Source organism: Saccopteryx bilineata, chromosome 5, assembly GCF_036850765.1.
Source record: "Saccopteryx bilineata isolate mSacBil1 chromosome 5, mSacBil1_pri_phased_curated, whole genome shotgun sequence".
In the NCBI taxonomy this organism is placed as follows: Eukaryota; Metazoa; Chordata; class Mammalia; order Chiroptera; family Emballonuridae; genus Saccopteryx; species Saccopteryx bilineata.
The window spans coordinates 206,102,288-206,126,024 of NC_089494.1; the positions used below are offsets into that span (position 1 = coordinate 206,102,288).

The following is a 23,737-nucleotide window of genomic DNA, read 5'->3' on the forward strand; positions in this document are numbered from 1 at the left end:
TGCCTACCAAGGGGCGATGCTCTGCTCATCTGGAGTGTTGCTCCATTGCTGCTGGAACCATTCTAGCACCTGAGGTGGCCATCCTCAGCTCGGGCCAACTTTGCTCCAGTGGAGTCTTGGCTGTGGGAGAGGAAGAGAGAGTTAGATGAAGGAGAGGGGGAAGGGTGGAGAAGCAGATCGATGCTTCTCTTATGTGCCCTGACCAGGAATAGAACCCGGGACTTCGACATGCCAGGCTGATGCTGTACTGCTGAGCCAACCAGCCAGGGCCCAGAGTATTTTATTTTTTAATATGAATAATTACTGAATTTTATCAAATGCCTTTTCTCTATTGAGTGTATAATTTTGTCCTTTGCTTTTTTTAAAAAATGTTTTTGGGTTTCTTTTTTGGTCTTTGTTCTTTATTTTGTTAATTTGGCAAATGCATTGATTTTCATGTAATACCACTTGTGTACTCTTGGAATAAACCCAAGTAGTTTTTTAATTTGTTTTTTTGTTTTAGCATGTGTGTGGGAGAGAGAGAGAGGCAGAGAAAGAGACAGGAAGGAGAGAGATGAGAAGCATCAACTTGATAACTCTTTGTTGCGACACTTTAGTTGTTCATTGATTGCTTCTCATATGTGCCTAGACCTGGGGAGCTCCAGCTGAGTCATCAATAGTTTCTAGTTTTCAGTGCACAGGTCTTCCTTAATCCTTTTTTTGTGTGTGTGACAGAGAAAGAGGGACAGATAGGGACAGACAGACAAGAAGGGGGAGAGATGAGAAGCATCATTCTTTATTGCGGCACCTTAGTTGCTCATTGATTGCTTTCTCATATGTGCCTTGACCGTGGGCCTTCAGCAGACCAAGTAACTCCTTGCTCAAGCCAGTGACCTTGGGCTCAAGCTGGTGAGCCTTGCTCAAACCAGATGAGCCCGCACTCAAGCTGGTGACCTCGGGATTTTGAACCTGGACCTTCTGTGTCCCAGTCTGATGCTCTATCCACTGCACCACCACCTACTCAGGCTCCCCTTGATTTCTGAAGGATAATTTTTTGAATACAGAATTTGTGATTGATGCCTACCATGTTTCCTTATTTTTCGCTGATGTTTTTGAGTCTTTGTCTTTAGTTTTTAGCAGTTTAATTATAATGTATCATGATGTGGATTAGTTCAGGTTTATTCTACTTGAAGTTTGCATACCTTCTTGAATTTGTAGGTATTTGCCATTTACCAACTTTGGGAATTTTTAGTCATTATCTCTTAAGAATACTGTTTAAATCTACGTCCTTTCTCCTCTTCTTCAGGACTCGAATGAAATGAATCTTAAAGCTTTTGTGATAGTCTCGCAGGACCCTCAAGCTCTGTTCAGTTTTATTTTCAGTTTACTTTCTTTTTATTCACACTGAATAAATTCTGTTGGTTCTTAAATTCAATCATTTTATCTTTTTAAATCTTTATTATTGTGCCCTTCCTGTGAGTTTTGTTATTTTGTTTACTATATTTTTTCAGTTCCATGATTTCAGTCTGTTTCTTTTTATTTTTATTTATTCATTTGTTTCTCACTTTGAAATACCTTTTAAGTTTTAGGTGAATAGAATTAAAGCAAGACACATTAAGATATTTAGGACCTTAGAAGGGTTGTGAATCAGAGACATAGCATATGTGGTGCATCCTTTTTAGTACTGAGCACTGATGTAGCCTCCATCTTTGGCCACAAAGAGAACACCTGTGCTCATCCAGGTGGCTGCTCTGGCCGCCCATGATGTAATCATCTGAAAACAGTCTGGTTTTATAGTGAGTGAGGCTGATGTCTCAGATGTCCAGGCTTAGACCCAAAGCACAATTTATTTATAAATATCATTTAAAATTTTCATCATTATGGGGACCTGACCTGATATCCAGGATCAAGGTGTTCACAGGTTTGGTTTTCTCTAGGAAGTTCAGGGAAGGAAGAATTTGTTTCAAGCTTCTCGGGGATACCCCAAATTTTTGGCATTGGTTGGTTCAGGCTATATTTCCCCAATCTCTGCCCCTGTCATCACATGGTTTCTGAGTGCCCCATTTTCTCTTTTTAAAAAAATATAACTTACCCTTCTTTTGCTGGTTTTTTTTTCACTTGTTTCAAGAGTTTTTTGTAATTTTCTGAAGCAGCCCTATAATGGAAATTCTAAAATCTCTTCCAGATAATTTGAACATCTGGATTATCTCTGTTAGTGTTTGTGGGAGTCTTTTCTTATGTAAGTTGTGATTTTCCTGGTCTTTGGTATGACCAGTGATTTTCACTTGTACCCTGGGTATTTGTACTGTTATGTCAGGAGACTCTTGATCCTTTTTAAGTCTCAGTTTTAGCATGCTTAGTTTACTTTTAGCCTGTCAGTTCTGTATGCCCTTCTAGGCTCAGGAAACAGCCCTACTGTGGGCAAACCATGCCCAGTGTTACTGACCACTCTAAGGTATGAGATAAGTTGGCTCTCTTGGGGATCTGGTGGAATGGTTGCCATTGGGAACATTGAATCATCCACATTGCCAAAGAAAAAAAGGAACAGAAAAGAACTGCAAACACAGCCAAAGAAGTTAACAAAATGGCAATAAGTACATACGTAACAATAGTTATATTAAAGGATAAGAAACTACTATTGACAATTATATGACAACAATCTGGACAACCTAGAAGAAACAGATGAATTTCCAGAAATGTACAGCCTATCAAGTCTGGGTTATGATGAATTAGAAACTCTGAACGAATTAATTACTAGTAATTAAAAAAAACTCCCAACAGGTAAAACCCAGTACCAGATGGTGTCACCATTGAATTCTACCAAATAGTCAAAGGACACTTATTACTGATCTTTCTCAAACTCTTCCAAATAATGGAAGAAGAAGGAATTCTTCTAAACTTATTTTATGATATTAGCATTACCCTAATAGAAAAATCAAAGATACCATAAGAAGAGAAAATTACAGACCAATATCCTTGATGAACAGGGATGTAAAAGTCCTCAACTGAATATTGGCAAATGGAATTCAACAATATATTAAAAGGACCTTATATCATTATCAAGTAGGATTTATCTCAAGGATGTGAAGATGGTTCACCATACACATTAGGTAGATGAAGGACAAAAATGAAATGGTCTTCTCAATAGATGCAGAAAAGCATTTGACAAAATTCAACATGTATTTTATGATAAAAATTCTTAACAAAGCAGCTATAGAAGGAATATACCTCAGTGTAATAAAGGCCACAAATGAAAAGCCCACAGCTAATACACACCATGGTGAAAATCTGAACGCATTTCATCTTAAGAGCAGCAACAAGACAAGGATACCCAGCCTCACCACTTCTATGCAATATAGTATTGGAAGTCTGAGCCAGACTAGTATGGCAAGAAAAAGAAATAAAAGTCATCCAGATTGGAAAGAAAGAAGCAAAAACTGTCGCTATTTTCAGATGACATAGTATTATATCTAGAAAACTCAAAAGACTTTGCAAAAAAATTCTTTAGAATAAATGAATTCAATAAAGTTGAAAGATACAAATAAATATGCAAAAATCTGTTTCATTTTTGTACACCAATAATTGTTAGAGAAATAAAGAAAATCCCATTTACTGTTGCATCAAAAAGAAAATACCAAGGAATAAATTTAACCAAGGAAGTAAAAGACCTGTACATTGAAAACTACAAGACATTATTGCAGGAAATTGAAGAACACACAAGTAAGTAGAAATATATTTTTATGCTTGGATTGGAAGACTCTGTATAGTTAAAATATCCGTTTTACCCAAAGCAATCTACAGATTTAATACAAACCCTATCAGAGTTACAAGGCAATTTTTTGAAGAACTTGAGCAAATAATTATATTATTTGTATGGAACCACACAAACAAACAAACAAAAACTAAATAGCAGAAGCAGTCTTGAGAAAGAACAAACCTGGAGGTATCATGCCTCCCACCCAGATTTTAAATTTTAATATGAAACTGTAGTAATTAAAACAGAATGGTATTTGCATGAAAACAAACACACAGAGCAATGGAACAGAATAGAGAGCCCAGAAATCAATTCACACATATGTGGTCAATAAATTTACAACAAAGGAGCCAATAATAAGCAATTGGAAAGGACAGTTTCTTCAATACACAGTGTTGGGAAAGCTGTACACCCACATATTGATATAAAAGAATGAAACTTGATCAATTAACTTTAAATGGATTAAAGATGAACATAAGATCTGAAATCATGAAACTAGAAGAAAATTTAAGTGGTAAGCTCCTTGACAGGTCTTACTGAAGATTTTTTGATTCTGACACCAAAACCAAAAAATTTAAATAAGTACTACATCATACTAAAAAGCTTCTGCACAGAAAAGGAAACTGTCAAGAAAATGAAAGGTAACCTACTGAATAGGAAAAAATATTTGCAAATCATATATCTGATAAGGGACTAATATCCAAAAGTATATTAAAAACTCATACAATAGCAAGAAAACAGTTTGATTAAAGAATGGCAGAAATTCTGAACATTTTCCCAAAGAAGACATTTATGTGGTTGAACATAAAAAGATGCTCAATACCATTAATTATCAGGATAATGCAAATCAAAACCATAATGAGATATCACCTTACACATGTTAGTTAGAATGGCTGTTATAAAAAAAGTAACAGGTGCTGTGAGGATTTGCAGAAAAGGGAACCCTTGTGCATTCTTGTGGGACTATATATTAGTGCAGCCTCTGGAAAAATTGGTGGAGGGTCCTCAAAAAAAAGTAAAAGAACTACCATATATTGCAGCAATTTTACTTCTGAGTATTTATCCAATGAAAATGAAAACAGTAACTTGGAAACATATCTATACTTTTCTGTTCATTGGAGCATTTACAACAGTTAAGGTCTGGAAACAACCTAAGTGTCTATCAGCGGATGATTAAATAAATTATGATATATATAATATATAAATTTTCTCATATACATGTACACACAATGGAACATTAGTCATAAAATATTCAATCTTGGCCCTGGCTGCTTGCTCCCTGGATAGAGCATTGGCCTGGTGTATGGACATCTGTGTTCTATACCTGGTCCTGACAGGTATAGAACACAGAGAAGTAACCATCTGCTTCTCTTCCCCTCCCTTTCTCCCTTTTATCTTTCTTCCTCTCCCTCAGACAGTGGCTCAGTTGGTTCAAGTGTTGGCCCTGGGCACTGAGGATAGCTTGGTTGTTCTGAGCGTCACCCTTATGTGCTGAGAATAGCTCAAATTAATTTGAGTATCAGCTCCAGATGGGGTTGCTGGGTGCATCCTGGTCAGGGTGCCTGTGGGAGTTTGTCTTACTATCTCTCCTCCTCTCACTTAAAAAAAATCTGTCTTGTGATTTGCAACAACATAGATCCTTGAAGACCTTATACTGGGTGTAATACTAAGTCAGAAAGAAAGATAAATACCATATGATCTCTTATATTTGGAATCTAAAAAGGAAAACAAAAATTAAGCTCTTGGATACAGGAAACAGGTTGGTGGTTGCTAGATGTGGGGAGGGGGGGTGAGGGTGGAAGAAATGAGTGAAAGGGAACAGAAGGTAAAAAGAAAAAAGATGTGTATTTTTGATCAACAGCAATAGCATAAAGAAAGAGTGGGGAATATTCAATTAAAATAAATTTTAATGGAAATCAAAATATATAGTATTTAGAACTCTTTTTTTTATTTAGAAACAAATACAATATTTGAGTGATTTAAAAAATTTGAGACAGTGGAGAAAGTTTGAATACTGCCTAGAGATTTGATGATATTTAGAAATCACTTAATTTTTTTAGATGTGATAATGCCATTAGTATCTTTTAAAGATGCATAGTGAAACATTTATGGAAGACATGAAATATCTGGGATCAGCTTCAAATAATTCAGGTGTAGGGGATAGGGAATGTGGAATAGGTTCAAGTATAGATAAGTCAATATTGTTCGGCCCTGGGTTGTTGGCTCAGCGCTAGAGAGCCAGCCCAGTGTGTGGATATTCCAGGTTCGATTCCCAGCCAGGGCACAGAGGAGAAGTGACCATCTGCTTCTCCACCCTTCCTAAGGCTTCATTGGAGCAAGTTGGCCCCGGGTGCTGAAGATGGCTCCATGGCCTCTGCCTCGGGTGCTAAAAAAATGGCTCCAGTTGCAACGGAGCAAAGGCCCCAGATGGACAGAGCATTGCCCCAGTGGGCTTGCCGGGTGGATCCCGGTCAGGGTTCTTGTGGGAGTCTGTCTCTGTCTCCCTTCTTCTCACTAAGAAAAAAAGAAAAAAGAAAGAAAGATATTGCCCAAAGGTGTATGATTATTGAAGCTAATAGGTAGGTAATGGATATTAGAGATTCAGTGGATGATGCTCTCTACACCTTTGTATATGTTAGAAATTTTCCACACTAAAAAGTGGAATATACAAACAACAACGACCTCCTAATACAAATTAATTTTAAGTATATGTCACCCTTGAATATATTATTGTTATAAAAAATATGTTAAAATTCTGTTAAGACTAGAATTTCCTTTGACTACAATCTTTAATTCCAGTTTTATCCATGTAAAAAAACATACTTCTAGGTTGGGTGTGTATCCTGTAGGCATTTTTATGACATTTACATGTAAAAATTATACCAGTAAAAATTTGATGGTATTACTTTCTAAGTATGTTTTTAACACTTTTTCTGATAAATTAGATCATATTTTATCATTATATATATACATATTTTTTACTCATTATTTTTATAAATCTTTTCACTTTAGCATACGTGTAACTATTCTTTTTCTTTTAAACTCTAGCGTAGACTTTTATAAAATGAGTCTTTACCATTGTTTTTGCTATTATAAACAGTGGTGTAATGAAAATATAGTTGAATACTGCTTTAAGCAGTTAGGGCTGATCCCAGGAAATAGAATGTTTGATCACAGGGACATGGATGTTTTTACATTTTAAAAGATGATTCATTTTTCCTCCCAAATAGCTGTACCAGTTTATATTTCTACCAGCTGTACAAATAAATATGTGTTGCTTGTATCCACCCATGGATATTAGTAAAATTAAATTTTTTTGTTAACCTGGTTTAAAAGATGCTATCTCATTTTTTAATGGTTTCTGGTTATTGGTGAGATAGAATGTCTTTGCCTATGTTTTTGGCTCTTTGGATATTGTTGTTGAATACTGTGCACTTTACTTAGTGATTTATTAGTTAAAGTGTATTATTTTAAGGTTTGGGAAGCGTCAAAATGTTGATATCACCTTATTTGTTTTGAGAATTTTCTTGATTTCTGAATTTTTAACCATCTGCTAAAAGGATCTTAACAGGTAGAAAGTTTCATGTTTACCCTTCAGTGTATTTATATATATTGGTCTTTCTGTTTTTGAGGTAGTTGCCATGATTTTGACATACCACTCCTAGCAAGCATGATTATTTTTCACAATTCCATGTTGAACCAGCTAAATGGTTTGTTTGTCATCTTATAATAACCTGCATTCTTTCCCTGGCAAGATTTGGAATATACAAAGCAAAGTTCATTCCATTTTTTGAAGAGTATAGATGCTAAAACAGGCATCTTTTTAGGTAGGTAGGCTTTTGACACGAGAATGGTTAGTAAAGTGACACTTCCTTTTTAATTGATTTTAATTTATTGTGTTTACATAGATTCAAGTGTCCCACTGAATACATCCCTCCCACCCCTGTGTTCCCCTCAACATCTCCCTTGCCTCCCTCCCCCTTTCTCTCCAGGATTTGCTTTTCTGCTTTCTATAACGCTGTGTTATGTATATATAATTTCACTGGTGTCTTTCCCTTCTCTGATACCATCCTCTCATCCCCTTTCTGTGGTAAGCCAGGGCCTACCACAGCTTTTTAATCCACTTGTCCACTGATGGACACTTGGGCTGTTTTCAGATCTTCGCTATTATAAACAATGCTTCCATAAACATGGGGGTGCATTTCTTCTTTTGAATCAGTGATGTGGTGTTCTTAGGATATATTCTTAAAAGTGGGATGGCGGCCCTGGCCGGTTGGCTCAGCGGTAGAGCGTCGGCCTGGCGTGTGGGGGACCTGGGTTCGATTCCCAGCCAGGGCACATAGGAGAAGCGCCCATTTGCTTCTCCACCCCCCCTCCTTCCTCTCTGTCTCTCTCTTACCCTCCCGCAGCAAAGGCTCCATTGGAGCAAAGATGGCCCGGGCGCTAGGGATGGCTCCTTGGCCTCTGCCCCAGGCGCTAGAGTGGCTCTGGTTGGGGCAGAGCGACGCCCCGGAGGGGCAGAGCATCGCCCCCTGGTGGGCAGAGCATCGCCCCTGGTGGGTGTGCCGGGTGGATCCCGGTTGGGCGCATGTGGGAGTCTGTCTGACTGTCTCTCCCTTTTTCCAGCTTCAGAAAAATACAAAAAAAAAAAAGTGGGATGGCTGGGTCAAAAGGCAGTTCCGTTTTTAATTTTTTGAAGGATCTCCATACTGTTTTCCACAATGGCTGCACCAGTCTGCATTCCCTTCAGCAGTGCAGGAGAGTTTTCTTTTCTCCACATCCTCGTCAGCACTTACTATATGTTGTTTTGTTAATGAGCGCAATTCTGACTGGTGTGAAGTGATATTTCATTGTGGTTTTTTTTTCCTTTTCCTCCGGGGCATCGCTCTGCGTTGACCAGAGCCACTCTAGCACCTGGGGCAGAGGCCAAGGAGCCATCCCCAGCGCCCGGGCCATCTTTGCGCCAATGGAGCCTTGGCTGTGTGAGAGGAAGAGAGACAGAGAGGAAGGCGTGGGGGGGGGGGTGGAGAAGCAAATGGGCGCCTCTCCTATGTGCCCTGGCCGGGAATCGAACCCGGGTCCCCTGCACGCCAGGCCGACACTCTACCGCTGAGCCAACCAGCCAGGGCCTCATTGTGGTTTTAATTTGCATTTCTCTAGTGATTAGTGATGTTGAACATTTTTTCATCTGCCTATTGGCCATCAGTATGTCCTCTTTGGAGAAGTGTCTATTCATGCCTTTTGCCCATTTTTTGATTGGATTGTTCATCTTCCTGGAGTTGTTTTACAAGTTCTTTATAAATTTTGGTTATTAACTCCTTATCAGACATATTGTCATATATGTTTTCCCATTGTGTGGTTTGTCTTTTTCATTTGTTCATATTGTCTTTAGCTGTGCAAAAGCTTTTAGTTTGATATAGTCCCATTGGTTCATTCTGTCCTTTATTTCACTTGCCCGTGGAGATAAATCAGCAAATATATTGCTGCGAGAGATGCCGGAGAGCTTACTGCCTATGTTTTCTTCTAAGATGTTTATGGTTTCCTGACTGATATTTAAGCCTTTTATTCATTTTGAGTTTATTTTTGTGAATAGTGTAAGTTGGTGGTCTAGTTTCATTTTTTTGCAGATAGCTGTCCAATTTTCCCAACACCATTTATTATTTATTTATTTATTTAATTTTTTTGATGGCAGAGACAAGGAGAGTCAGAGAGAGGGAGAGATAGAGACAGACAGGAAGGGAGAGAGATGAGAAACATCAGTTCTTTGTTGCAGTTTCTTAGTTGTTCATTGATTGATTTCTCATAGGTGCCTTGACCGTGGGGCTACAGCAGACCAAGTAACCCTTTGCTTGAGCCAGCGACCTTGGGTCCAAGCTGGTGAGCCTTGCTCAAACCAGATGAGCCTGCACTCAAGCTGGTGACCTCGGCGTCTCGAACCTGGGTCCTCCACATCCCAGTTCGATGCTCTGTCCACTTAAACACCACCTGGTCAGGCTTCCGAACACCATTTATTAACGAGACTGTCTTTACTCCAGTGTATGTTCTTACCTCCTTTGTCAAATATCAATTGTCCATAAAGGTGTGGGTTTTATTTCTGCATTCTCTGTTCTGTTCCATTGATCTATATGCCTGTTCTTATGCCTGTTTTGAGTACAGTGGCCTTGTAGTATAACTTGGTATCAGGAATTGTAATAACACCCACTTTATTATTCTTTTTCAAGATTGCTGAGGCTATTTGTGTTCTTCTTTTATTCTGTATAAATTTTAGGAATATTTGTTTTATATCTTTGAAGTATGTCATTGGTATTTTAATAGAATTGCATTGAATTTTTAAATTGTTTTGGGTAATATAGACATTTTAATGATCTTTATTCTTCCTATCCATGAATATGGTATATGCTTCCACTTGTTTGTATCTTCCTTGATTTCCTTTATCAATGTTTTATAATTTTCTGAGTACAAGTCTTTAATCTCCTTGGTTAAATTTACTCCTAGGTGCTTTATTTTTTTGTAGTTGCAATAGTGAAGGAGATTGTTTTCTTAATTTCTCTTTCAGACAGTTCATTGTGGGTGTATAAAAATGCCTCTGATTTCTGAATATTAATTTTATATCCTGCCACCTTGCTGAATTCATTTATCAGGTCCAGTAGTTTTTTGACTGAGAGTTTAGAGTTTTCTATATACAGTATCAAGTCATCAGCAAATAATGATAGTTTTACATCTTTGTCAGTTTGGATGCCTTTTATTTCTACTTCCTGTCTGATTGCTGTGGCTAGGACTTCCAGAACTGTTGAATAAGAGTGGTGAAAGGGGGCACCCCTGCCTTGTTCCTGATCTTAAGGGGATTGCTTTTAATTTTTGCCCATTGAGTATGATGTTGGCTCTGGGTTTGTCATAGATGGCCTTTATCATGTTGAGGTATGTTCCCTGTATTTTCACTTTGCTGAGAGTTTTGATCATAAATGGGTGCTGGATTTTATCAAATGCTTTTTCTGCATCTGTTGATATAATCATATGATTTTTCTCCATCCTTTTATGTGATGAATCGCATTGATTTGCAAATATTGTACCAGCCTTGCCTCCCAAGAATAAATCCCATTTGATCATGATGTATGATTTTTTTTGTGTATTGCTGGATCCAGTTTACTAATTTATTTTTAGAATTTTAGCATCTAAATTTATCAAGGATATTGACCTATAGTTTTCTTTCTTTGTAGTGTCTTTATCTGGTTTTGAAATAGGAATTAATTATGCTTACCTCATGAAAGGAGCTTGGAAGGCTTCCCTCCCTTTGAATTTTTTGAAATATCTTGAGAAAGATAGGAGTTAGGGGCCCTGGCCGGTTGGCTCAGCGGTAGAGCGTCGGCCTAGCGTGCAGAGGACCCGGGTTCGATTCCCGGCCAGGGCACACAGGAGAAGCGCCCATTTGCTTCTCCACCCCTCCGCCACGCTTTCCTCTCTGTCTCTCTCTTCCCCTCCCGCAGCCGAGGCTCCATTGGAGCAAAGATGGCCCGGGCGCTGGGGATGGCTCTGTGGCCTCTGCCTCAGGCGCTAGAGTGGCTCTGGTCGCAACATGGCGACGCCCAGGATGGGCAGAGCATCGCCCCCTGGTGGGCAGAGTGTCGCTCCCTGGTGGGCGTGCCGGGTGGATCCCGGTCGGGCGCATGCGGGAGTCTGACTGTCTCTCCCTGTTTCCAGCTTCAGGAAAAAAAAAAAAAAGATAGGAATTAGTTCTTCTTTGAACATTTGGTAGAATTTGCCTGTGAAGCCATCTGGCCCAGGGCTTTTGTTTGTTGGGAGTTTTTTGATAACTGTTTCGATATCATTTGTGTAATCGGTTTTGTTTAGGTTTTCTGATTCTTCCAGATTGAATTTTGAAAGATTATATGTTTCAGGGGATTTGTCCATTGCACCTAGGTTGTCTAATTTTTTGGCATACAGTTTTTCATTGTAATTTCTTTGAATTCTTTGTATTTCTGCTGTCAGTTGTTACTTCTCCACTCTCAATTCTAATTTTCATTTGAGTCCTCTCTTTTTTTCTTGGTGAGTCTGGTTAAAGGTTCATCAGTCTTGTTTACCTTTTTAAAGAACCAGCTCTTGGTTTCATTGATTCTCTGTATTGTATTTTAGCCTCTATGTCATTTATTTCTACTCTGATCTTTATTATTTTTTTCCTTTTACTTCCTCTGGGCTTTACTTGCTGTTCTTTTACTAGTTCTATTAGATGCAGGGTTAAGTTGTTTATTTGAGCTTTTTTTTAGATTTTTAAGGTATGCCATTAATGATATGAACTTTCCTCTCAGGACTGCTTTTGCTGTGTCCCATAAATTTTGAGTTGTTGTATGTTCATTTTCATTTGTTTCAAGGAAATTTTTTTCTTCTTTGATCTCATTTTTAACCCAGTTATTATTTAATAACGTGCTATTTAGTTTCCAAGAGTTTGAATGTTTTTTAGTTTTTGTATTGTAGTTGAATTCTAGTTTCATGCCATTGTGATTAGAGAAGATGCTTGATATGATTTCCATCTCTTAAATTGATTGAGACTCGTTTTGTGTCCTAACATGTGGTCTATTTTAGAGAATGTACCAAGAGCACTTGAAAAGAATGTACATTCTGCTGCTTTAGGGTGAAAGGTTCTGAAGATATCTATTAAATCCAGTTGATCTAGTGTGTCCTTTAAGTCTACTGTTTCTTTGTTAATTTTCTTTCTTGAGAATCTATCTAGTGATGTTAATGGGGTATTGAAATCACCTACTATTATAGTATCGCTGTTTGTTTTTGGGGAGTATTTTTGGCAGAGGCAGAGTCAGAGAGAGGGACAGACAGACAGGAAGGGAGAGATGAGAAATATCAATTCTTCATTGAGGCTCCTTAGTTGTTAATTGATTGATTTCTCATATGTGCCCTTACTGGGCGGCTACAGCAGACAGTGACCCCTTGCTCGAGCCAGTGACCTTGGGCTCAAGCTGGTGAGCCTTGCCCAAACCAGATGAGCTTGTGCTCAAGCTGGCGACCTCCGGGTCTCGAACCTGGGTCCTGCACATCCCAATTCGATGCTCTATCCATTGCTCCACTGCCTGTTCAGGCTATAGTATTGCTGTTGATTTTACCCTTTATGTCTATCAAAATCTGCTTTATATATTTAGGTGCTCCTATATTAGATGCTTAGATATTTATAATGGTTATCTCTTCCTGTTGGATTGCTCCCTTTATCATTATTTAGTCAACTTCTTTATCCCTTACTATAGTCTTTGTTTTAACGTCTCTTTTGTTAGATATAAGTATTGCTACCCCAGCATTTTTTTCATTTCCATTTGCATGAAATATTTTTTATATCCCTTTACTTTCAGTCTATGTGTATCTTTTGTTTTGAGCTGTATCTCTTGTAAACAGCATATGTACGGGTCCTGTTTTCTTATCCATGCAGCTACCCTATGTCTTTTGATTGGAGCTTTTAATCTATTTACATTTAAGGTTATTATTGATATGTAGTTTATTGCCATTTTATTCTTTAAATCTTTATTTTTTTACTAGATTTCCCCCCCCTTTGTTCTGTTTACAACAGGCCCCTTAACATTTCTTGTAGCATTGGTTTGGTTGTAATGAATTTCTTCAGGTTTTTTTTTTATGTGGGAAGCTTTTTATTTCTCCTTCAATTTTAAATGATAGCCTTGTTGGAGAAAGAAGTCTTGGTTGTAGGGTCTCGTTCTGCATTACTTTGAATATTTCTTGCCATTCCCTTCTGGCCTCAAGTGTTTCTGTTGAAAAGTTGGATGCCATTCTCACGGGGGCTTCTCTGTAGTTGACTGCCTGCTTTTCTCTTGCAACTTTTAGTATTCTTTATCTCTTAGCTTTGCTATTTTAATTATGATGTCTCTTGGTGTAGGTATCTTTGGGTTTCTCTTTAATTGGATGATCTGTGCTTCTTGAACTTGTGTGGCTTTTTCCTGCATCAATTTAGGCAAGTTTTCAGCTATGATTTCTTCAATCAGGTTCTCTAGCCTTTGGTCTTTTTCTTCTCCTTCAGGAACCCCTATTATGCAGATATTGTTTCTCTTCATATTGTCACAGAGCTCTCTTAGAGTTTCCTCAGACTTTTTTATCTTCTTTTCTTTTTGCTCTTCTGTCTCCATGCTGTTGCTTATCTTTAAATCGTTGATTCGATCCTCTGCTTAATCCAGCCTTTTAAAAAATTCATTCTAGTGTAGTTTTTATTTCTGATACTGTGTTTGTCATTTCTGTCTGATTCTTTTTTATGATTTCAGTGTCCTTTTTGATGCCTGCTATCTCTTGTTTAGGTGCTCATTTTTTCCATCTATTGTTGCTCTAAAATCCTTGTGCATCCTAACAATCATTATTCTAAACTCTGCAGCTGGTATCTTGATTAGTTCCATCTCATTCAGTTCTTTTTCTGGGGATTTCTTTTGTTGATTCATTTGAATTGCATTTCTCTGTCTTCCCATTTTGTCTCCGTATAGACTACTCCTTTGGATGTGTTGTTTTTGTAGCTAGCTGTGAGTATAGGATTGGTTTTGTCTGCCTCCAGCTTTCAGTTGTGTTGTGTCTAGATTTTCTTGGGTTGGCTTCTGCTGTTTGTATTCCACTGTGAGCTAGTTGTCTGCTACGATTGCTTTATTTGCTGTTTGTGGCAGCGTTTTCTATGCCTTAACTGGGTCAGGTGTGAGGAAACTTTCCTGAAGATACCACTCTAAATAGGGTTGTTAGGACCTCAGCTGATGCTCTTCATATCTGGCTGCTGGATGTACCAGCCATGGACCTCCCTGGCTGGAACCTGGTGCAGATCAGTGGCAGTCACTGATTTTGACTTGCCCTTAGCAACTTTCTTGAATCTATAGGCGATCCAGAATTTGTGGCTGCCTCTGCTGGGCCCTGATGCCATTGTATATATCAGCTGCACTGCTAGGCTGGCTTTTATCTACTCTTTGCCAGTGTGTATGGCTTCTCTATTCCTGAAGTGTGGTCTTAATGCTGCCCCCCCCCGCTGCCTCCACCTCCTCGGGCACTCAGGCACCAGTGTGGGCTAGCAGGCCGCAGCTTGTGCTCTTCTTGCCTCACTGGGCTCTGCCCCTCACTGTCACCATGTGGGCTCTGCCTCCCACTGGCTTGCGGGATCCCATCGCTGGTCTCTGTCCCCTATGGGCACATGTTCGGCCTCTCCGGGCTCTGCTCACTGCTACAGCTGCGTGGGCTGCCTCACTGGGCTCTGCCCCGCCGGCTGTGTGGGCCAAGTGCCGCGGTTGCCTCCGCAGCCCAGCCCTCCCACCCTGTGGAGGGTACTCAGCAGGTTGGGGGGGGGGCGTGTATTCCAGACCTCAGCACTCAAAACCTGTGTCCCTGATGCGCCCCCTGCTTCTAAGTGTCTCTCTGCACTGACTGGAGCAGGAGAGCCTCTGGTGAGTGGGGTAATTGCTTCCCTTTGCTGACTTGGTTCTCCCAGGAAGAATGTCCACTGTAGGTTTGGGGATTGAACCAGTAAAAGGGTCAGGGTGGCTGTCTCCCACAGTCTCTCCCTGTGCCCCCGAGACTACACTCTCCTCTCGCAACTCCAGTCCTTTTGGCGCTCCCTGTTCCCAGAGCCCTGGGTAAGTGGCTGGGAACCAGATTTTCTGTGAGGTCCCTTTAAGTCGGAGTCTGGATCTGAGAGTTCTGTCTCCCTCTTGCAAACAGTAATTCATCTCTTCTTTCAGCTAAATACTGTCCGTATGTCTCCTCCAGTCTCTGGGGCTCCAGGCTGTGGTTCCAGTCCTGTGACTGAGGACCCCAAACTCTTCGAGCTCCTACCCCGCCGTGAGTGACCCTCTGGGCCACCTCTTGCTCCTGGGAGTGGGGCAGCCCTTTCCACATCTCTGCCTTTCTTACTAGCTCAGTGTGGTTCCTTCGGTGATGCTTGGTTATAGAATCCTCTTAGTTTAGTCCAAAGTTGGTTTTTAAAGATGATTGTTCTTAAGTTGTAATCTACTTTGGTTCTGGAAGGTGGGAGTTGTAACGTCTGCCTAACCCATTGCCATTTTCCTGTCCCTAAAGTGACATTTTTTAAGATCTTGGATACTTAAATGAAAATTTCTGTGGCAGGATGAAGATGGCATGTTTTTGTTTTAAAGGAATACGTTTCTTAGACACTAATCCCTTGGGCAAATCTGCAAACTTTCATCAACTTGTTCTGAATTGAAAATGATTTTGAAGAGGAAAAAGGGGTAGTTAAATCTTAAGTTAATGATTTTTTTTCACCTAATAGTTGGATAGTATTTAGTTCCACAGTATTATCTGAGCAAATAATATTTAACCAATGCTTTTCTTTTTTTCTGTACAGTTTAGTTCTAATCTTTTGTTTTTCACGGACATTATGAAAGAGAAAGATGTAAAGTAGAAAATGAAAGCCCTGTTAGAAAATTCATTAGTTTTTATAGTACATTCATATGTGGTGTTTTCTATTTTAAAGATATTTGAGTACTGTAGCTTAGTCCATCACTATGTTGGAACTCATGTAGCTTTGGTTTCCCAGCAGAGAACAAGACTGAGTCCATGTGTATTTAAGACATAACAACCTGCTTAAGGTTTTAAATAGGTACTTCTCATAAATACTATGTAAGTGGAAGTGCTCTTGAGTTTCCTGATACTCTCTGTATATTAGTTATGTGTTTTCTCTATGGCTCTTTTTAAATTTCCTTTAGCTTCTAAAGTTTCATTTTATTTTAAGTCAGTTTATGGGTCATTACAGCTGAAGAGAAGATGATTTGACATGAGGTAAATTATACTGATTTTAGAAACACATGAAATTAACTTATGTTAAAAATTTTTTTTCAGTTCACCCAGAGCAGCTTCCTCCGAGGCCATGGATTACATTAAAAGAACGAGACCAAATTCTGCCATCAGGTAACTAGTTTTTTATTCTTCCTTGACTATTTTCAGAAATACTTGAATGCCATTTGGATATTGTGATGTAATGAACAGACCTTCATTTTACTTCCCCTGCATAGGTGGCTGTAAAAATACTAATGGATAGATTTTTTTAAAATCCACACTAATGCTTATGTACAAGACTTACCTATCTTTCACAATGATGCAACTCTTGGTTTAAAATGATTCTTTGTACTACAGCCTTCCAGTTATCATCTTCATACAGGGAAATGTAAGAAAAGTAATAATGAATTTTCTTCTGAAAAGTTTTAACCTACTTAGGCATTTACCGTATTTTTCGCTCCATAAGACGCACTCTCCCCACCCCAAAAGTGGAGGGAAAATGCCCGTGTATCTTATGGAGCGAAAAATATGGTATTTTATTAAATATTTTAACACACCATTTGGCTCAGAATTTTTTTTTTCTTATTTTCCTCCTTAAAACCCTAGGTGTGTCTTATGGTCAGGTAAGTCTTATGGAGCGAAAAATACAGTAATCTTGTTTGAGCAAGTAGACTAATAACACTTGTGAAAGAATAATTTAGACTGAGCTTATATTTGCTATATTGGAAACAAAATATGATGTCGGACCAGTGGTGTGGCAATGGTATAGGGTGAGCATTTGAGAAATTTAAGAAAATGGTTTAGTACCTCTAGAACTGCATTAATATAGAAAATACAAATCTTTATCTCTGTGGAGATTAATTAGGATTTAACATTATTTATAGAGCCTTCTACTGGTTACTAGACATTTTATAATCGGTAATTCTACTTAAAATAAGGTGTTATGAATTGGTATTTCTCCAGTTGCCTTCTTTTTAATCAAAAGAGTAATAGTTTTCATGGTACCTAATTTCATTATAAAATTAACAAAATTTTTACTCTTTTATATGAAGATTAAACCAATAACTGAACACTTATACTTGAATAATTTTTAACAGGTAAATCACAGAGTTTATTTTGTACTTTTTAAGCCCTTCTATTATTTTTTGTTTGTTTGTTATGAAGTAAGAGGTTTCATAAAAAAATGATTTGCTTTGGTATTGGGAAATATGGGCCGTATAACATCTTCATAGTTGTATTTGCATTTTATTAACACTAAGAAATATTATTATACACAATACATTTCTGTGTTCCAGAATTAATAATTTTGAAAACACCACACTCTAGACTAGAGCAACAATATCACCTGCCCTAAGAGGCACTGTGTTAATGTTATCACAGATAACATTTCTATTACCAGGAGATACAATAATGATCTGAAAAAAAGAACCAAGGTTATCTACACAGCCTTAAGTTAGGCAGATTAATTTAATCTCTAGCCTTCCTTAATGTGCAATTAATTTTTCCTTTTTATTATTTAAAACATCATTTTCTAGTTATGCAAAGCAATCCCTTTTCAAGCACAAGTGAACATAATCTTGAAGAAAAGCATTCTTAATATTGTGTCCTACATTTCCATTAAGAAAAGAAACCACAGCCCTGGCCGGTTGGCTCAGCGGTAGAGTGTCAGCCTAGCGTGTGGAGGACCCGGGTTCGATTCCTGGCCAGGGCACACAGGAGAAGCGCCCATCTGCTTCTCCACCCCTCCGCCGCGCTTTCCTCTCTGTCTCTCTCTTCCCTTCCCGCAGCCAAGGCTCCATTGGAGCAAAGATGGCCCGGGCGCTGGGCATGGCTCTGTGGCCTCTGCCTCAGGCGCTAGAGTGGCTCTGGTTGCAACATGGTGACACCCAGGATGGGCAGAGCATCGCCCTCTGGTGGGCAGAGCGTTGCTCCTGGTGGGTGTGCCGGGTGGATCCCGTTCGGGCGCATGCGGGAGTCTGTCTGACTGTCTCTCCCTGTTTCCAGCTTCAGAAAAATGAAAAAAAAAAGAAAAGAAAAGAAACAACCACAGAAACAAGTTTTCATTAGTTGTTGAGTTCTCAGAGTAATGTGTTCTTGGGTTTTCCTTATTGAAAAAACTAGTATGAATTTTGCTTGAGATATATGGTGCTTCCCTGAGTAGAATCTGAGTGCTAATAAACAATATACTAAAGATGCCTTTTACTTCTGGTGTATAGATGTGTATAATAACTAATGATGGTTAAGAATGACTTGCAGCCACAAAGTTATACTTATTAGAATATGTAAGAATAAGTACCAGAGAGTGGAAAAGGTACCAGTATACACAGTTATCACCAGTTTGATCCCCAGGGGACCATTCAACTAAGTTTCTCTTAATTCTTTCACCATCCTCTGAATCTGATTCAACCTTAGTTAAAGTGTTACTTTATTACTTGGAATACTCACCTTTTATTTAAATATGTGATATTCAATCTTGTCTGCCCATTCTAATCACCTGGGCTATTTTATAAGTATGAATACCCAGACCTTAATGTATAGACTTACATTGTCTGGATAGGACCCTGGGTGTCAGCTTTTTTTGTTTGTTTTTAAAGGTCTACACACTGATTCTAATGAGCAGCTAGAATAGAGAACTACTGGTAAAAAATATCAGGGCTTTTCAAACTAATGTGCACATCATATGAATCACCTGAGCATTTTATCAAATTGCAGGTTCTGATTCAATAAGTTTTAGTGAAACCAAAGGTTCTGCATTTCTTAGATAATTGATGCCTGGTCCTTAAAGCATACTTTTGAGGAGCAAGAATATAAACTGTGCTCTCCCAACTATTAGTTTGCTTACAGTCCTTTTTGTAGTTCAAGGGCATTTTAAAATGAGAATTTAATTTCAGAAGTGAACATTTGACTTGGCAAAAAGGATTCTCTTATAACTAAACTTTGTTCATATTCTTCTGGCTCCTAGCAGTGAGAACAGTAATAGATCCAAAAAAGTATTAAGTATGGATTTTTGTTTATAATAATTAATAAAATTAGAGCCTTTTGATGAGAACAAAACTAAATGTTTCCTTTATATAGAGAAGCTTTGCTCAGCAAATTCTATAATAAAATTAGTATTCTTATTTAAAATTTGAATTTTTATTTATTAAAATGCATTTCCTAAAAATCTCAAATCTGAACTATTAGTCTAATTCTAGTAAAATTGCTTTGGTGTGATGGACTCCAGTGAAGCTTTAGTGGATATCATTTAATACATTCTTGCCTGAGGCATTTCACAATGACGGTATTTTGAGTATGTTTGTGTGCCCTGGGTGCTTGTGCACATGATAATTGCTTCAGAAAAAGTTGCCTAATTTTCTCCCTTTTGTCTGTTGTTTTTTTTTCTCCCACTTCTTAGCATCATTCACGGTTATGTGTTACAATGTGTTATGTGATAAATACGCCACCCGGCAGCTATATGGCTATTGCCCATCCTGGGCATTAAACTGGGAATACAGGAAAAAGGGAATTATGGAAGAAATTGTTAACTGTGACGCAGATATCATTAGCCTTCAGGTAACACATTAGAAATTGAATTGTCTTTAAGTTAAAGGTGAACTTATAAATAAAAGATTTTACTTCTGGGAGAGATCCAGTGTTCAAAGCAAAACTCAAAAGGAATTGTTTTCTCTCCTCTTTAAAAATGGACAGCTTTAATAAGCACATAAAAAATTTCTACAGTGAAACTTGTTTTTGCTAAGTACAGCCATCCATTTACACTCATTTACTGTTTTCTTAAGTGAAAATTATCTCATGCATTAGTCATATTAACAATTCATCCCAGCCATAAATTATTAATATTTCCAAAAGAGAAAACTGCAAAAGATCGTTTTAGGAATATAAATTTAACTTTTAATTGTAAAAAAAAATTGCTTTCCCATTGTTCATTCATGATAAACATTTTAAAAATTTAAAACTATTGTAAATCATGCATTTTCACCTTATTTTAAAAACTACCTCTGAAATATAGATTCCGTGTTATAACATTTTATTACAATGAATGTAATGAAGAAGCAACTTTCCATTGAAATACACGCTTTATTGTTTCTTTTCAACTCTCAGCTAATGAATAGCCAAAAATTTTTTGGGTGATTTTTAGTAATTCTTTTCTTAGCAACTTTCAAAGAATGTTAAATTCTTTAAAGGTGTTTGAAAATTTTAAGAATTATAATATTACACCTTCTATTCAGCAGAGCCTGAGAAATTATTACTTTTTAAAACTTTTTGTAGTATAGCTTGATAATTTATTTTTATGTTGTCTATGGATAATATGACTTCCTGGGAAATAATAAGATAAATCTTCAAAAATTAAATTTTTTCTCAACCCTGAGAATTGACACAGAATTGGGGAGAGGAAGAGACAAACAAAATTAGACTTATTATTACTTGTCTCTGCTTTGATTTAGTATTTGTAGTAATAACAGCTTTTCTTAGTATCATCCTTGTAATTTAAAACATTAGAATCATTATTTTGAAATCTGCTCTGGGGAGTAGACATGGCTGAATATGTTAATAAAAATTGATTTTTCAAAATGTAGGTCATATATAACTATATACCAAAAAGTTTTTCACATTACAAAAGTAATACTAACTTATAAAGTATTCTAGAGAAGTTGAAAAAATTTTAAAAATATAAAGAATGATGGAATAAAACACCTGATCTCATAACCCAAAGATAGTTGCTGTGTTAAAACTTCTGAAGTGTTTCTTGTCACATTTTTAATGCAGTTATTTATTTGCAGATATATTTTTATTTTATCTTATTGAGAGAGAGACAGAGAGATAGACAGGACAGACACACAGGAAAGGAGAAAATGAGAAACATCAATTTGTGGCACTTTAGTTGTTCATTGATTGTTTTCTCATATGTGCCTTGACTGGGGAACTCCAGACGAGCCAGTGACCTTGGGCTTCAAGTCAGCAACCTTTGGGCTCAAGTTGCTCAGGCTGGCGACCCCATTCTCAAGGTGGTGAGCTCACAGAGCCAGCGACCTTAGGGTTTCAAACCTGGGTCTTCAGTGTCCCAGGTCGACACTCTATGTACTGCGCCACCGCCTGGTCAGGCTTGCAGATATATTTTAAAAATAAAATTGACATTACACTATTAACATATTTTGTTTCTTTTTTATTGCCCTTAATGCATTTTCTATATTACTAATTTTTTCAAAGTTAACTATATAAATGTATATTAATTTATCATATTCTCTAATGTTGGACTATTAGGCATGTGATAAAATCATGTGATGAGCATTATCATACATAAATCATTATCTTCTTTTTTAATTTGAAAGGATTTGTTAAAAAAATTTTATGAATCAAAAACAAAATAGTCTAATAATTACTAAATTAACAAAGAGCATTGGATTCGAGTACCTAAAAATTCCTTAAAGTAGAATTTTTTGTTGATAGATCATAAGCTTCTCACTCTTGGGTATCATTCCTTTCCACCACAGTTGAAAAATATGAAAAAAATTTTAAATTACCTTTTAATATATTAAATTTATTGTTCCCTAACACTTAGTCTATAATATGACCAACTTTCTTTGTTTAATTACCAGTTGTGAGGAAGTGATGTATAGTAGAATGAACTGTATATTGGGAGTTAAAAGGGTTGGGATCCACTATCTGTGTGAGCATGAGAAAATTATGTAACATCTGGTTCTTTCAGGTTTAAAAAGCTGCCATGGTTAAATGGCAGCTGTTAGCAGTAAGGTAAGATAGATAATATTTGTTTTGTGAATTATTTTAACTTAGTCACATCTTACTCATAATGTTAAACATTTTTATATCTTTATCGTAGTTTTCCTCTGTCATGTCAATGATAACTTTTCTTTCATCTCAGGAAGTGGAAACAGAGCAATACTTCACTCTCTTTCTGCCAGCATTGAAGGAGCGTGGATATGATGGATTTTTTTCTCCAAAGTCACGTGCCAAAATCATGTCTGAGCAGGAGAGAAAGCATGTGGACGGTTGTGCAATATTCTTCAAAACAGAAAAGTGAGTTAAGAAAATAAAGTATAATAGTGTAAACTTGCTCCTTTACTGCATATTTGAAATTGTCTTTGGTTTGACCCTATTAAATAATCAAAAAGCTAGAAAGCCAGTGATATAAAAATTAAATTTTAAGTAAATTCGTATACTTGAGTATGGTGTCCTAATCATATAACCAAATATATTTTCATGAAATAAAATATTAGTTTTAATGTGAAAAAATTAATACCTTTTGAGATTAGAAATAAGTTCCCTACCACTTAATCTATATGACCAATTTTTAAAAATTGAATTTATTGAGGTAACACTGGTTAACCTAATTATACAGGTTTCAGATGCCTAATTGTATGACACATCTGTCTACTGTATTGTGTTGACCCCCCCCAAGTCATATCTTCTTCCATCACCATTTATTCCTCCTATACTCTCCCCAACTTCCTCCCCTACTTCTCAGCCCCCACCTCAAGCAATCACCACACCATAGTTTGTGTCTGTGAGTTTTTCTTTCTCTTTTTTGTCTTTTTTTGCTCCTTTCCTCTACCTCCCTCATCCAGCCCCCATCCCTAACAGCTGTCCTCCTGCTCTCTATGTATGAGTCAATGTCTCTTTCGCTTGTTAGTTCATTTTGTTTATTAGAGTCCACATATGAGTGAAATCATTTGGTGCTTGTCTTTCTCTGCCTGGCTTATTTCACTTAGCATAATGCTCTCCAGGTCCATCCATGCCATCGCAAAAGGTAAGATTTTCTTCTTTTTTAGGGTCACATAGTATTTCATTGTGTAAATCAGTGGTTCTCAAACTTTCTGAAGTCGAAGTGCATTTAAAGTCTTACAAATAATTGTAGGTACACTATATACAAATTTCTGAGAAATGCATTATAATAATTAAGTCAAATTTTTTAAAAATTTAAGAGTGCTTTTATGATAGTTAAATAAAATAAATACAAAATTAAATTTATTCTGACATTAAAAAACATTTTTATGTTACATTTTTTGAGTTATGCTTTTTAGAATTTGTAATAAAGGGGTTAAAAATTTTTTTAAAATGACAAAAAAACTTTATCTTTTTATATATATAGATACTTTCTTAGATTTAGTAAATTCGGCAGGTCCTGGCACGAATGTGTTAAGTTTTTTCATTGTGTTTATGAGAAACATGAGCTTGATGTGTCCTAGTGATTTCTTCAATGTTTGAGCATATATTTGAAAGGCAAAC

The 23,737-nt window shown here is 37.3% G+C and overlaps 1 protein-coding gene across 3 annotated transcripts in view; it reads left to right on the forward strand.

Moving 5' to 3' along the window:
- CNOT6L (CCR4-NOT transcription complex subunit 6 like) overlaps positions 1-23,737 on the forward strand; it is a 128,454-nt gene that overhangs the window by 70,793 nt on the left and 33,924 nt on the right. For all 3 annotated transcript variants that reach the window (XM_066233380.1, XM_066233378.1, XM_066233379.1), the window contains exons 6-8: positions 16,559-16,627; positions 19,890-20,047; positions 22,374-22,528. In XM_066233380.1, the coding sequence (XP_066089477.1) occupies positions 16,559-16,627; positions 19,890-20,047; positions 22,374-22,528 (382 nt within the window). The remainder of the gene's footprint in view (positions 1-16,558; positions 16,628-19,889; positions 20,048-22,373; positions 22,529-23,737) is intronic.